The 16,590-nt window shown below is 41.3% G+C and overlaps 1 protein-coding gene across 1 annotated transcript in view; it reads left to right on the top strand.

The window, feature by feature from the left end:
* Positions 1-16,590, top strand: part of LOC126198763 (uncharacterized) — a 210,100-nt gene that overhangs the window by 175,865 nt on the left and 17,645 nt on the right. The window contains exon 9 of the mRNA XM_049935324.1: positions 7,548-7,743. Within this exon, the coding sequence (XP_049791281.1) occupies positions 7,548-7,743 (196 nt within the window). The remainder of the gene's footprint in view (positions 1-7,547; positions 7,744-16,590) is intronic.

Below are 16,590 nucleotides of genomic sequence, written 5' to 3'. Positions count from 1 at the left end.
CCTAAAATTCTTGGTAATCTTATACCCATCACTAAATCGTAAATGAGACCCCTTTTCTCATTCAGTTCAGCAATTTCTATTATTTCCCACATCTGCCATTTACTTACAACCATGTGTGGCTTAAACGTAATGTTGTCTAACTTCACTGATACACTTTACTTTAATGAAAGGTACAAATTATTATTACACAAATATTAAACACAATACATACATTGCAATTTGCTGGAAATTTTTGCTTCTTGAAGAGCAAAGTTTATTGGCTACACAATACATCATAATAGATTTCTACTAAGTCTCATATCATTAACAAAATGTATATTCAACTTTAATGTCTTTTGTTCGTTCTCATTAAAGTGTTTAACTGTTATCATCATGGAAGTTTCTTACCCAGGTTAAAACTATCATGTCAGAGAGTGCTCCATTATCGATTCCTATGAGTTATGAGGTACAAGATGATAGTTGCAAATTATACTGAATCCCTATGTAAAAACTAATAATTAAATAGATAACCAGTAAGCAAGTGTCAAATGTACAAAAATAAAACCCTTTCTCTATAATAAATTGCAATTTACTAGTTACATGAGAAGTGTTACAGTCGCTGTCAGCTTGAGATATTAAAGTTTACTCTTTCTTTATCACGTGGAATTCTTGATACCACTTATATTTTTTTCATTTTTACTACATGGCAACTAGATATCTTCCTACAATCCTTCTCCTTTCCTTGTTACACAGAGAACTCAACGCCTCAGCATACTCTTTTTCTTTTCTCTTTTTCTTTACGTGAAATACTCAATATCTTTTTACATGTTCTACCTCATAAAATCTGTTAATTTGACCAAGAGTAGGTTTTTTCAAAACCACTGACTTTGGGTGTGGTTTATCAACCATTTCCCACGGCCCTTCGTTGTCACAGCAAAAGTTTACGACACTTAAATTAATTTGATTTTATGCCCATACACTCGTACTATTACCAGTGCTCTGTATTCAGCAGAAGATTGTGGGCCTGTTTGTTATGCCTTTTCAATCGATTTTCAGCACTCACTGTAAGCTGAAGTACAGCTAAGTTAGTGGAAGTCGCTATATTGTTGTGACTATCGGGTAGACATGACAATTTGACAACAGAGGCTCACCACTTCCTTTCCATCCTAGTGTCTCTAATGGTGCCAACGCTGAATATATGCGTGGCAGGATATTCAATACGGTTTTAAATTCGTGTTTTTTCTTTACCACCTAGTATGACAACTGGCACAATACGTTCTACATAGTCGTCGTAATTCTTTCATCATCCTTTCAGTTGTGGATAATATTTGTTCCTTTGCAATACCTGAAAATCAATGTCTTTCACTTAGCATTAATTTAAAAATTATTTATGTAATAGTCCAATAAATTGGCTTCCATTGTCTGATAATAATCTGTTTGGAATGTGGAATTTAGTGTAATAATCATTCTCCAAGCATTACATTACACTTCGTGATGTAGTTACTCTTTATGGATGTAATCACACATATTTGAACCAACATTCCAATACCAGTAATATATATGCAAAAGACGTTTCCCTTCAGTTAGGGACGATAAAAATCAGCAGCAGTAGGACCCAACAGTCAATTTGGTATCATTGGGTACATTTTACATTTACAGTGAGGCTTTATCACTTTCACTAGTTGACATATCACACTACACCTTACATTAGTTCTTATTAGTCTCCCAATATTAATACAGTAGTAACATTTGTTTAGATGGGTTACACATTTGTTAGTTCCTAGTTATCATATCTTTTACATAATTTCTGTATATACAAAAACACACTGACTCACTGACTCACTATCGTCCAGCTCAAACCACTAAGGATAGAAACTTTGCAGAGGGCGCTGATCGTATACTACAGACATCGTTTAAAATTGTGGGTGAAAGCTTTTTGTGAAAATAAATATTATTAAAGAACTGCTAACGTGTTTTTAAAGCTACACCTATGAACATTGGTATTAGACTCGTTGCTTGCAATAAAAAATACGCGCTCCAGTGTTTTGGAAAATCAAACCCTAAGCGTATGAAATAGGTGATTCGATGTTTTATGAAAATATTTCATTGTGAAACCTTTTTAAAGCGAAAGCTATGAAAATCTAAATTTGGTTTCTCGGGCAGAAATAAAAATAAACACGTTTCACCGGTTCTGGAAATTCAGCCCCTACGTGGTTGAAATAGGGGATGAAAGTTATTATCGAAATATTTCATTATGCAAACATTTCGAAGCTAATTTTTACGAACATTTTTTATTCATCTTCTCTGTCAGAAATTTAAAAAAATGTGAATTAAACTCTTTTTGGAAACTCAACCTTAAGGGGTGAAACAGGGAGTGAAACGTGTTACAAGAATATTTCGTTGTGAGAGCATTTGTAAAGCAAAACTTTTGGAAATTGGTGTTTGGCTTCTCGGTTAGAAATGAAAAATTCATGTTTCACTGTTATTGGAAGTTCAACCCCCAAAGGGAGTGAAATAGTGGATGAAAAATTTTATGGAATTATTTCATTGTGAAAACGGTTTAAAAGTTAAATCTATGAGAATCTGTGTATGGCTTCTTTACTATAAATAAAAAAAACGTGTTTTTGGAAGCTGAACTCTTAAGGGGGTGAAATAGGGGATGAAAATTTTTATGAATATACTACGTTATATTAAAATAATGTTAAAGCTAAGTATGTGAAAACTGTATCTTCCTTCTCGGTTAGATATAAAGAAATATGTCTTAGGGGATGGAAGTTTCTATGGGACTGTTACCTTAAGAACCCAAGGATATGATCAACAAAACCTTGGTCTCCTGCTACCAGAATCGGTTTTTGGTTAGAAGTACTTTAATTATCTGGAGAAGTGTAGAATATGTTGTAGTTTGTGAGCAACATAAGAAACTGATTAAAAAAACCAAAACCATCTTTGTTCTGTTTTAATGGCCAATACAGCGGATTTTTCGTTTATGGCCATTGAATTTGATTAAATGAAAAAGATTCTAAAAAATCTTCCGACCCTCTTTCGTATATGGCTGATGTTCTAATCTGACAGGTATTCTAGATAAAGTGTATGGTGCTCCATTTTTATAACACTGTATATAGAAGACTTCAAAATTAAATTCTTGTAGGAATAACACCTGTCTAATCAATCTGGAATGCAATAGTTTACTGTTCATCAAGAGCGTGAATGTTTTCCAATTATTATAAGCGATCCTCTTTATTTCTGCCAGTAGATAGCGGGATATCTTAAAATCCCATACTTCAGCGCATGCTTCCTTTTCTATGACAGAATAATTTATCTCATGTTTATCAATGCTTTTGCTGCCAAAAGCAAGGCTTTTATATTTTCCTTCGTTTCGTCCTGAAATATCTGACAAACAAGTCGACACAATAACGCATCTGTGGACATTTTGATCTATTTGACCATAGGGTAATGCAACAGATTAGCATTAATTAGTTCTTTCATTGTTTCATCAAATCTGACACTTTCCCTTTCAGCATATTGCCATTTTGTCCTTTGTTTTAATGAGCACAGAATATCAGAATGTACAAAATTTAATTCTCGCAGGTACCTGACATTTCAAAGTCGCTTCCACTTTGCTAGAGTCAGGTTTTATTCCTTCAGCATTTGCAATATTTTCATCTTATCCATTCCAAAGGTGATTTGTTTAATTTTTCTGTAATTACCTCCTCAGTAACTTCTCTAATAATTCTCTTCATACTTCATTATGTTCTCGCATACGTTTTCCAGATACGTATCTCTTCGTATCTCCATGACATACATGCAGAAAGAAACACAGACAAACACTTTGTAACTTTTGTTTAAATATCTATTATTATGAGAAGATCATTAACTTTATTATATATTATACCATGTATCATACTTTACCATACTCCGTATATGTAGCAAAGTAATCAGTGTTACCGAACAAATTCTGCATCATTTCAACTTCTCTGTGCTCCAATGAACGAGCCAGGTTTCTGTTACGCTATTCAGGGGTATTTCAACACTCTCTTTTTGTCGCAACCGACACCACGCGCGTCGAAAGAAACAACCATGCCTTTAAAAAAAGCAGTCAGGCAGCAGTTCACTTTTTCTGTGCGTTCAGGCTGAAGTAAGTCTCTCACTCTATAGTCCACTAGCCAGTCTTTAGGATCATAGTCAGATCTATTAAACTTATGGGGGAGGGGGGGGGGAGGAGAGACATACCACAGCACAATGCAATTTTTTGATTTAATTATCATCGAAAACTACTGTACTGGCCCATCCAAAACAACAATGAGAGACAATGACTGTTAGACCAGCTTCAGTAAGAATGTCCGTTAGATTTCATTTCTGACAGCATTTGGTCACAACAGTCAAGATTAACTATTTTGTGTATGATAAATTTATTAGTGCATAACTATTTTTGATTCTGACAGCGTATAAATTCTGTAAATATTAGCACTTCCATTTTACTGTAATGTATTCACATATTTTGACAATCACTTTACAGATGGTCAGGGAAGTGAGTATTATGTTCAAATATTCTATGCTTTTTATGTTATACTTTCTGCCATGTTCCACACCAATGAGAATCATCTCATTTTTGGCTCTATGGACTGAAAACTGAACCTAATCTAATCCTACGGCGGGTTATTAATACATACGTTACGCAGCGTATACATTGACATAGCGAGGGAAACTCTTTAGGCAAGTAAATACATAAATGTCGTCCTATGTTTAATTTCTCTCCGCAATAACAAGTTTGTAAACCTGATGAGGTGGCTATGCAATAACATGTCAAGAGTGTCAGATTATGGAGGCAGCTACTTTCTCAATTCAGCCCCATGTCGTTCCAAGTGGATTCTGCTGGACAGTCAAAGTGTTAATGATCGTTATGAATTCTATCATCTCGAAGGAAATTTGGAATCCAGTCTTTTCCGCCGTCTCTTTCAACGGGTTGATTTCCTCAGTTGCTGTATTGACATTTTCCTACGTCATCTGCAAAGGCTATAAGGTTTTGTGACATTAGAGTTTTTACATCCGAGTCTGATTTGTTGGATTCCTTTTTCTCGAAGTCTAAAATTCCATTCGCTATTAGTTTTCCAAAAACTCTTCTATTAAAGTTTCATTAACTGTCCCCAAACTTCTTCCCTCTACGCCGGATTCTAGTGTTTCTCTGTCTTTCTTGAATTCCGCGAAGGTTAGTTTTGCTTCTTAGGAAATTTTTCCTTACGATCAGTTTCAAATTCATGTTCTCGTCTATGCAGGACCGTCCTTTTTAAAATCTCTCTTGTTATTCACTGAGTTGATTGTCTGATTGCTCTTGCAAACGCTTTCGAAGGGCTTTCGATAGTGTTTTATGTGTTAAAAGCATTAAAGACATTCCTCTATAATCGTTGATATCTGCTTTATTTCCTTTCATGTGTAAAGTAGTATGACAGCCCACTTACATTCTTCTGGGATTTTCTCACTCTTCCAAATTTTCTCCAAAAGTTCTTGAAAATTTTCAATCATGTTATCATCATCATAGGCAAGTTTGTACATGGTAACTTTCGTTGTTCACCTGTCTTCTACCATCTGCTTCAAATCCATTTCCCTTGATGTTGTGTATCATCAGGTATCTCCTCCTTCCTCTCAATCTCCTGCAACAAACTAGAACTTCCAGAGCGTCTGTTAGCAAGCACTTCCGTCTCAACGAATATCCAGCCCAGTTCTTTTTCCTTCCTCTTATAACATGCAGCTGTCTTCTCCTCTCACCAACCGTTTCCAACATTCATTAGTTAGTCACCCTTCCCATCATGCTTATCGTCCCCATTCTCTCCCACATGCACATCTGAAATTCTTCTAGTCTATTTTCATTCTTTCGTTTCTGTGTCCGTGTTTCCGCCCCATGGTGTACTGCCACTATGAAAACCGACACGTCGTTTTCAGTTACTGGCTGTTGTGGAATTGGGGCGATTGTAGAAAAAGTTTTTGGGCTCCCTGGAATTACATTGTTTTATTGTTGTTTATTTATACCTCTGAATGGCTAAAGTTCACGGAAGCGCACTGCATGTGATGTCGGTAGTCACATGTTGAAGGATGTGCGGTGGTCTTACTTCCTAGAAACGGCTTCTTGAGGTCCTACATAGTAATCTACGGCGATGTGGCAAACAGTATACCGTCTATTTCCCCACATGTCTCCGTTCGCCAAACACTTGAGGTCGTCCTGTGTCGCAATTTGCGTGAATGGATACATTGCCTCTGCGATACTGATGGTCAACACCAGTTGTTGTTGACAATGGAATCCCGAAATCCCGTGTAATTTCCGATACATTGTGACACGTGCTTCTTGTTCAGTGTCTGTGAACTCGTGACATGCTGCCGTGTTCACTTCACAGCTGTCTGTAACGGATTGCTCGGATACCGTGTCGACACTCGCGACATACGCCAACATTTCGGCGTCATACGGGACACGTATTGAATTAGCACAACTATTCTTATGACTCTTTGCCTCTTAATCAACGTAATACCTTGACCCATGTAATATTTCTTTTATAGTGTTCTTCAAAGTAGTTTTGTCGTATGTTTCAAATGCTTTACAGTGCTGTTAACAACATTATTCCTCGACTACAGCTATTGATGAGGGATGATGGTGGACATATTGAGCATTTGCTGTAAAGAACATCATCTTTGCTTTATCTTAATTTGTTATGCTAATTATTGTTATTCTGATCAGATGAAGCGCCATCTGTCGGATACATTTTTTGAACTTTTGTATTTTTTTGGTTCTAATAAAATCCCATGTCATTCCAAGCATGTGTGTCAATTTGTACCTCTCTATCTACATTATTCCGTGATTTATTCAGTTTTCAAAGTTATACTGACTTTTTGATCACCCGGTACAATGGTGTGGTGCGGTAATTGTCTAGAAGTAGTTTATCACAAGGCATGTTCATGTGGCGAGTTACAAAGAGTCTTCTCCAACATTTCCTGCTGTTAATACTCGTGTAGGTACAAAAAAAAAAATGGCCCTGAGCACTATGGGACTTAACATCTATGGTCATCAGTCCCCTAGACCTTAGAACTACTTAAAGCTAGCTAACCTAAGGACATCACACAACACCCAGTCATCACGAGGCAGAGAAAATCCCTGACCCCGCCGGGAATCGAACCCGGGAACCTGGGCGTGGGAAGCGAGATCGCTACCGCACGACAACAAGCTGCGGACTAGGTACCAAAATTAGCATCATTAGTTGTTGGTGTTATTATCCTTGGTGTACAGAAGACTACATATCGCATTTTATTTGTGTTATGTTATTTATTTAGTTATTGTACCTAAGTGAAGCTCTTCTTTCAGTGAACCATATATTAATTCTTGGTAAAATGTAATCAACAATTTGTGTCCCCTGCGAAAAGGAGCAAATACGTAATGTGGAACTTCGTTGACATATAGAAGCAGACCCAAAATTATACCTTGCATGCCTTCATTCGTAAATTCTTCCCAATCACTGAAACTGTGCCCCATAAAAAATTACTGAGAACCAGCTGTTGAACCTAGACCCCTGTGCTCTCATTTGCAGGCTTCTCCACGAGCGTCGACACGTGGCTGCCGGTGAGCAAAGACCACAGCGTGCTGAACCTGGAGAAACAGCTGGAGGAGGCGGGCAGCCACTGGAGGGTGTACCGCATGATGGCCAAGGCCAAGAACCTAAAGGCGCTCAGGGAAGGCCGCATGCGCACCGTGCCCATAAACAAGTGGGTCTTCGCCCTCGTCAGGTGGGTTCGCACAACACATCAGAGCATTTTTCCTTTTTAATCTTTGTGTAACGTCATTTCCTCCTCCGTACATCAGGCGGGTGGACGATGAACTATCTTGGTACATCTTTTAGTCGAGCAGCAACTCTACCCTGACAGTGTTGTGACTACACACAGTTTGTCCCAGGTGCGCTAGGGTGCTTACGTGAAATTCCGAACAGCAATGATATCTCTTGGCGAGATGCTGCGTTACCATCTTTGAACTTTGAGAATCAACTGCGTAGAAGGTCATCCTGGCCGCGAATGTAACAGTATGTGTTGTATTCTCCAACAGTTTATTGAACGTAACTTTTTCTACAATACAATAGCTGACTGTACAATAGATGTAGTCGTCCGTCGATCTAGCCGGAGATGTAGTTCCTCTCGATCGGCTGGCACTTCGATCGGCGGTGCAGTATAGCGGCTTCGGTGATATCTTCCCGGAGCCTCTGCTATAGCGGTTGCCATTAGCAGCGGGCGAAGACTGGTCTGCCTTCGACCGGCCGGGCCTATATAGTGAGCTGGAGCCAATAGAAACCCAGCGTAGGAATCCGTGGCCGGATATGTCGCGGCGACGTCTGCAAGGAAAGGTTCCTATTAATCGACTGGAATCTTCGGCGTGTTTACCTGTTGTCTTCGCCTGTTTGGCTGGTGGTTTGTTTCCCTCATAGCGTGGCTGTTATGCGGTGCTGCCTGCCATTTAAGGGAACCCGATGGCAGCCGGTACAGTGTGCAACTGACACTTGCCCGAAAATAGCGGTGGAGCAGTGAGGCAAGGTCTAGTTTCTTCAGTCCTCTATAATTTGTACCCTAGAATCCATCGAATTCGACTCGAATACCGAGAGGCAGGTTCCTGGTTACTCCTCCACGCCAGCAACACAGCTCACATAGCGAAGAATATGTGCGAGTTTTCTGCCAGTAAACGGATCACATTCTTGGATAACCCACCGCATTCACTGGATTTGGCCACAGCTGACTTCCGTATGTTCCACAAATTGAAGTTGGGAATGATAGGACACTGTTATGGTGGACTTAAGGACGTGCAAGAAAATTGTGCTCCAGTACTAAACGGAACTCCAAAAATGGACTACAGTGACTGTTTCAAAACGCTTTTAAAATGATTTAAACTGTGTATTGATTCAGGGGAAGATCGTTTTGAATTTACTGAAAATAATGTATGACTTTTATTTTTCATAGGCACTGTCTTAACGGAACTGGGACACACTGTGTATATATAGACATGCATAAGACGTAACATTCCTTTTATTTCGTGATCGCTTTAACAGACTGTTATGATGCACTTAAGGACGTGCAAGAAAATTGTACTCCGGTACTAATTGAAACACCAAAAAAGGACTACTATGACTGTTTCAAAACACTTTTAAAATGTTTTCAGCTGTGAATTGATTCAGGGGGAGATTGTTTTGAATTTAGTGAAAATAATCTATGACTTATTTTTCATACTCACTGTCTTAACGGAACTGGGACACACTGTGTGTATACAGACCTGCATAAGACATAACATTGCATTTATTTCGTAATCGGTTTAACAGACTGAAATAAAGTTTTCAACGAATGATAATACGCAGAAGGGCACTTAATTTTCTTGTGCTGTTAACCGTCTCAGCTATCGTATCAACCGAGATACAGTAGCTAGTGTTTAATAAAAATAGAATTTTTTTATTGATGTCTTTATAAATATCTAGAATAGTTTAGTACAGTGATATAAATCTTATTAATACTGTTGTCGATACTTTTCGAAAAAATACCCGAGAAATGTCTAAAACTGCAAAGCAAAAAACTAAAAACGAAACTAAACTCCTCCCGAACAGGCCGTAAGGCCCAACGTTACCGACCGGCCGCCGTGTCATCCTCAGCCCACAGGCGTCACTGGATGCGGATGTGGAGGGTCATGTGGTCAGCACACCACTCTTCAGGCCGTATGTCAGTTTCCGAGACCGGAAAAACTGCAAATCAAGGTGGCCGCAAACGGCTGTTGCCGTGTAAACACCGACAAGTGGCGCTATCATACCAGGCTCGGTCACTATAAAAAGCCTTCTGATTGTATACTTGTTTCCACAAAAGCTATTCACTTATAGACGACGACGTACATACTCTTGTACCCACTGATAGCGGGCGTAAGCCGTTGAAACGCATCGTGGAAGGAGTATGCGTGTCTGGCACAGATAACTTTTGTAATTTGTGTACTTCTTGCGCCACCCGAATTGGTAGTAATATACCACCTTAGTTAAAAGTTATGGCAAGCAAGAGTTACTCAAGACGCAGAGACCAGGACAATGTTCCTGACAAAGAACTTGTTGCACCGTGCTATTTAAGAAGACATTTATCAAGTAAGCACCCGTCAAATTGTACTTGAAATGCATACAACGAAGTGCAAGGTCCAACTAAAATTATAGGATTACTTTTTCGAAGAACCGTAAGTGTCTCCCATTGCAAAGTAGAAGTTTGATATTTATCTCAAAGATGGTTACAACCTTCCTCTGTGTTGTTGCAAGAGCGCTACGCCTTTGGGTTGAGAGAGGCTTCAAACAGCTAGGTGTTGACGAATGCGAAAAATGACAAGAGCTCAGAAATTCATGTGAGGTTTAAGCTGGGTTAATGATGTCACATTAGCACCAAATTTCATGAACGTGTCACACGATCGGAAGGTCGCCACACTTCCTCTTACCCACATTTAAAGTTGCAGTGACCATGTTTACTACGTTGCAGCACGAGTTGGTGGTGGTCTTCGAAAACGACCCCTGGAACACAATACATACCCAAAATACTTGGGGGTCATTTTACACCTTTAAGAACGATTTAGAAAAAAAAAGTGAACACCGGAAATCATACTGAGTCAGAATGGGATGCAAATGCAGATACTCTTCGTACTGCTACATTGGCATTAGTTTCCTTCACGGCAGAATACTGTGCCCCATTACGAAAAAATAGTGCGTATCTACGTATACTTGACGTCAAATTGCATCAAGCAATGAGAATAATCACTTGCACTACTAAATCTACACCACTTCCATGACTGGCTTCATTACGTAATATTGCAACTCCATCAATAAGACGAGAAGCAGCAGTAATAAGAGAGTTTCAAAAGTGTTTCGCTCACTAGAACACATTTCTGTAAAATCAACTATCGAATACACCTGCCAGAAGACTCAAATCTAGAAATCCACCCTGACCAAGCGAGATGCGCCTCGTGTGTGTGGTGTTTGTCAAGAATGGAAAGAGATTTGCCAGAAGTTTCCTCCGATTAATCCACGTCTTGTAACTGACCCTAACTAACGTGTGGATGGATTTGGTCTTCCCAGAAAACTACGGACATTCCTGAATCGATTCCGTGCAGGGCATGGAAGATGTGGTGCTTGTTTGTATGAATGTGGGTTCAAAGATGCCCGGCGTGTGACTGTGGTCATTCTGTGAAAACTAAACAGCATATCATTGATGAGTGTGTATTACGAAAATTTCTTTGTGGACTCAGCGAGCTGCATTTGGTGATACAAAGAGCTGTAGAATGGTTAAGAGACCTAGATATTCAGTTGTACAACTTTCTTGGGATTGTTTTTTGCTTGTTTATATTGCGTACATTTTACTTTTTATATATGAAGTCCTCAAATAAGCCGTAAAATGTTCTTGTAAGTTATATGAATAAACGAATAAACCCATTCGCCGCGCGAAGTGGCCGCGCGGTTAGAGGCGCCATGTCACGGACTGCGCGGCCCCTCCCGCCGGAGGTTCGAGTCCTCCCTCGGGCATGGGTGTGTGTGTTGTTGTTAGCATAAGTTAGTTTAAGTAGTGAGTAAGTCTAGGGACCGATGACCTCAAAAGTTTGGCCTCTTAGGAATTCACACACACAAACCCCTTCTTTTGCTGCCTCTGCGATGGAGGTCTGAACAGAATTCAAATCACGTGGTTTTCTTACGAGTGGGCGAGGGGAACATTTCAAACACAACGCCGTTCATGATCGACAGGAAAAGGCCTCCGAAGGTGGTGCAAAGAGCGTCAAGGAAACCACGCCTTCCCTTGGGACGTTCATTGCCACACATTTCGCCATCGAGAACGAAAGTCTGCCTTGCGATGAGCAACATAACTATGCTCCTGTCAACGTTCGTCACTGTTACCACCCCCTGGGCATATAAATCCCACTCTGAGGACACCATGGGCCTGGAACGCCATTCAAGCTGACCTGACGCCCTTGGAGTGTAGTGTGGGCCCAATTTTTGCCCTGATATATAGGGTGGCCCACTATGGACCATGTAAACCATTTGTCGAAATTTGAATGAGACCCTAAGCAGCAAAGGAACCCCTGTTTTTCACCCTCCTGTGGCGTGATCGGGGGGGGGGGGGGGGGCGCTTACTACAATATCACGTGCGCATGAATGTCACGAGACGAAATTGGTGTCGATGTTTCTTACAGATACATTTGTAAAGTGCTCAACAAAGGTGCACGGGGCCACCGACCCGTTTTAATACACGCACGTGATAATGAGGCACTCCCTTTCCCTCCCCCCCCCCTCCCCCCCACACTCTCTCATCTTCACCGTGATCACGCCACGGGAGGGAAAGAAACAGAAGGGCTGAAAAAGTACTTTAGAAATGAAGTGAAACAAATCATGAGCAAGAATCTTTTAACAAGTTTCAGGCACTCAGCGATGTGTTTGTTCTGCATAGTTGTCAAATCACAAAAAGAGTTAAATAATTACACGCAAGCGTAAAATTTAAGTATCGGGAACATTTAGAAACTGACTGTGTCTTCTCCACAGTGAGATATATTTTACTTAAACACAGTAATAAAATTACAGACTTGTGCAGACATTTTACAGCACACTGGACTCGCATTCAGGAGGACGGCCATCCTGATTTAGGTTTTCCGTGATTTCCCTACATCACTTCAGGCAAATGCCGCATGGTCCCTTAAGGGTATGGCCGATTACCTTCCCAGTTTTTCCCAGTCCGAACTTGTGCTCCGTCTCTAATGACCCCGTTCTCAACAGGACGTTAAATAATTTCCTCCTCCTCCTCCTCCCCCTCCTCCTCAGAAATTTTAGGAGATACACTGGGATGAAAAGTATTTAAATTGATTTGCATCACTAGCGGTGCTACTAAAAATGAACTGCTTATATAACAGGATTGTTATTGTTTTAGCGGACAAGGCAAGGAAGTTGCGATTACAAGGGTTATAAAAGTACATCTTAATTAAACTTGAAAAACTGTAGCCGAGCGGTTCTAGGCGCTTCAGTCCGGAACCGCACTGCTGCTACGGTCGAAGGTTCGAATCCTGCCTCAGGCATGTACGTGTGTGATGTCCTTAGATTAGTTAGTTTTAAGTAATTCTAAGTCTAGGGGACTGGTGACCTCAGATCTTCAGTCCCATAGTGCTTAGAGCCATTTTAAACTTGAAAAAGCAAAAAACAAAATTCATTACACCGAACATGCGTACTCGAAGTCACCTAATTGTGATTCGTGACACGATTCGTTGCACCTCACCCTGTTCATACGAGAATATTAAGTACTGTTTTGGTTCATTGGGACGCAGAAAGAATTTCAAATAGATCTCAGAAATAGTACATGGGTCAGAAATTTATTTCTATACATTTCAATTCAAAGTTTTTTGTCTACCTCTTTAGGAAAGCACCAATTTTGTCTCTTAATAGACGGTTATTAACTGTAAATCACCACAACACCATACCATTTCTAATGAAAGCCCCGTTGACTACATGTTCATAGATGTCACTTGTTCCCAATATCAACTGAGGACCATGAAGTACATACACATGTCAAAAATGTTGCAACTTTTACTATCAACTCAGCTGTGTACATAGTTCATCAGTTCATGCAGATCGATTATGTAATTCATTGTGAGAAATCTGTCATTGCAGCAAATGTCCTCTCAGTTCGTAATTCGTGTTAGGTATAATACCCATATCAATTAATACACTGCGGTGACAAAAATCACGGGATAGCGATATGCACACGTGCAGGTCAAGGTATGAAAGGTCATTGCGTCGGCGGAGCTGTTATTTGTATTCACGTGAAAACTTTCCGACGTGATTATGGCCGCACGACGGGAATTAACAGACTTTGCATGAGGAATGGTAGTTGGAGCTAGACACATGGGACTGTCCATTTCGGAAATCGTTAGCGAATTCAATATTCCGAGATCCACAGTGTCATAGCAAGGGCTTGGCGAGAATACCATATTTCAGCCATCACCTCTCACCACGAACAACGCAGTGGCCGGCGGCCTTCACTTAACGACCGAGAGCACCAGCGTCTGGCTATTGTCACTGCTAACACACAGCAATACTACGTGAAATAACCGCAGAAAGCAATGTCGGACGTACGACGAACGTATCCGTATGGCAGTGCGGCGAAATTTGACGTTAATGGGCTTTGGCAGCACACGACCTAATCGAGTGACTTTGCTAAGTACAACGTCGCGTGCAGCGCTTCTCCTGGCCTCATGACAATATCGGTTGGAAAACGGTGGCCTGGCCAGATGGATCCCGACTTCAGTTGGTAAGAGCTGATGGTAGACCGAGCGAGGTGGCGCAGTGGTTAGACACTGGACTCGCATTCGGGAGGACGACGGTTCAGTCCCACGTCCGGCCATCCTGATTTAGTTTTCCGTGATTTCCCTAAATCGCTCCAGGCAAATGCCGGGAAGGTTCCTTTCAAAGGGCACGGCCGACTTCCTTCCCCGCCCTTCCCTAATCCGATGAGACCGATGACCTCGCTGTCTGGTCTCCTTCCCCAAACAACCAACCAACCAGCTGATGGTAGACTTCGAGTGTGGCGCAGATCCCACGAACCCATGGAACCAAGTTGTCAACAAGGCACTGTGCAAGGTGGTGATGGCTCCATGATGCTACTCCATGATGGTATGGATTGTGTCTGCAGGGAATAGACTGAGTTCCCTCGTGTAACTGAAGCGATCACTGACTAGAAATTGTTATGTTTGGCTACCTGGAGACTATTTGCAGCCATTGATGGACTTCATGTTATAGATGACAGAGCGCCATGTCACCGGGCCACAACTGTTCGCGACTGATTTGAAAAACATTTTGGACAGTTCCAGTGAAGAATTTGGGCAACAAGACCGCTCGACACGAATGCCATCGTACATTCATTGGGCATAACAGAGAGGTCAGCTCGTGCACACAGTCCAACACCGGCAACACTCTCGCGAGTATAGATGTCTATAGAGGCAACAGAGTTCGATAGTTGTTCAGGTGACTTCCAACGACTTGTTCAGTCCCTGCCACGTTGAGTCGCTGCACTACACCCCGCGAAAGGAGGGTTTTAGATAGGAAGTATCCCATGACTTGTCAGCTCAGTGTATATGACCCCTCACTCGCATAAATTATGTCCTGTCAGGAAGGTTACAAAAGACTCTGGGTGAATCGACTGGAATAGTGTTCGAAAATACGGCAGCAGATCTTGTCTCATGGGCAGAAATCAGCGTATAAACTGTCCCAATGCAGATCCCATGAAAATCTTGTCAGTAACACAATAGAAGCTCATCACATCACATGGACAACAAAACATGATTATTGTTCCACTGAAGGCCCTACGTGTTCATTAGCAGCTCAAATTCAAATTGCTCTGAGCACTATGGGACTCAACTGCTGAGGTCATTAGTCATCTAGAACTTAGAACTAGTTAAACCTAACCTAAGGACATCACAAAAATCCATGCCCGAGGCAGGATTCGAACCTGCGACCGGAGCGGTCTTGCGGTTCCAGACTGCAGCGCCTTTAACCGCACGGCCACTTCGGCCGGCTCATTAGCAGCTCATCAGTAAAAGTTCCCTGTGTTTTTGCTGCATGACTGCAGGCGTTTATTTCTCGACATATAGGCAAGTAGGGGAGTGGGTTTCCACAGAAAATGGACGGCTTACCTTTAAGTTTTCCTTTGAGACATGCCCCTACCGGCGCCTAACAGTCTGTCAGGGGCGGTGCAGGTAAACTGGATCTCGGTGGCGGGGGCAGGGGGGGGGGGGGGCGCACAGGTGCACGTGTGGCGTGGAATGTCTGATCGGAAGAAAAGATCGCGCTTGTGGCTGCATTAGTGAGGCCAGCTGTGTATTCTGGAGACTCGTAGCTCGTCCCGTAGCCCCAGCTGTGTCAATAGCGTCTAATTCTTGTTGGCGCTCTACACAGCAACAGAGTCAACACGCTCAGTGGTCGTCTTCGCGTATGCCTCGCTTGCGTCCTGTCTCGCATTTCCTCAAACAAGTTTTAACCAACGTATGTAGTCTACCGTCATTAATATTAAATATTCCAAAATCTTCAAACATTGAATAATGGGATTTCGTAATGAAATACAACACTAATTTATAGATTTGTTTACCCAAAAGTTAAAAAGTTACTTATGTTCATCATAGATTCTAATCAATACATAAAACTTTTACAGAAAGAGAATTTACAGTTTGAATTTTAGATTGGACCATTATCCCATTAACAGTATAACATAAGATCGTAACAACTCATCATTTAATATTTACAACATGTTTAAGTTTTAGGTAAGTTAGGTTCAAATTGGTTCAAATGGCTCTGAGCACTATGGGACTTAACTTCTGAGGTCTTCAGTCCCCTAGAACTTAGAACTACTTAAACCTAACTAACCTAAGGAAATCACACACATCCATGCCCGAGGCAGGATTCGAACCTGCGACCGTAGCGGTCGCGCGGTTCCAGACTGTAGCGCCTAGAACCGCTCGGCCACTCCGGCCGGTGGTAAGTTAGGTAAGATTCACTGCAGGTAGTGTCCTTATGTTGCTGTTTGTCATCCTCATTCACGCTATCATACTTCTAC

The sequence above is a fragment of the Schistocerca nitens genome, chromosome 1, assembly GCF_023898315.1.
Source record: "Schistocerca nitens isolate TAMUIC-IGC-003100 chromosome 1, iqSchNite1.1, whole genome shotgun sequence".
In the NCBI taxonomy this organism is placed as follows: domain Eukaryota; kingdom Metazoa; phylum Arthropoda; class Insecta; order Orthoptera; family Acrididae; genus Schistocerca; species Schistocerca nitens.
The sequence above is the reverse complement of the archived record's forward strand: the minus strand, read 5'-3'. Positions and strand labels throughout refer to the sequence as shown.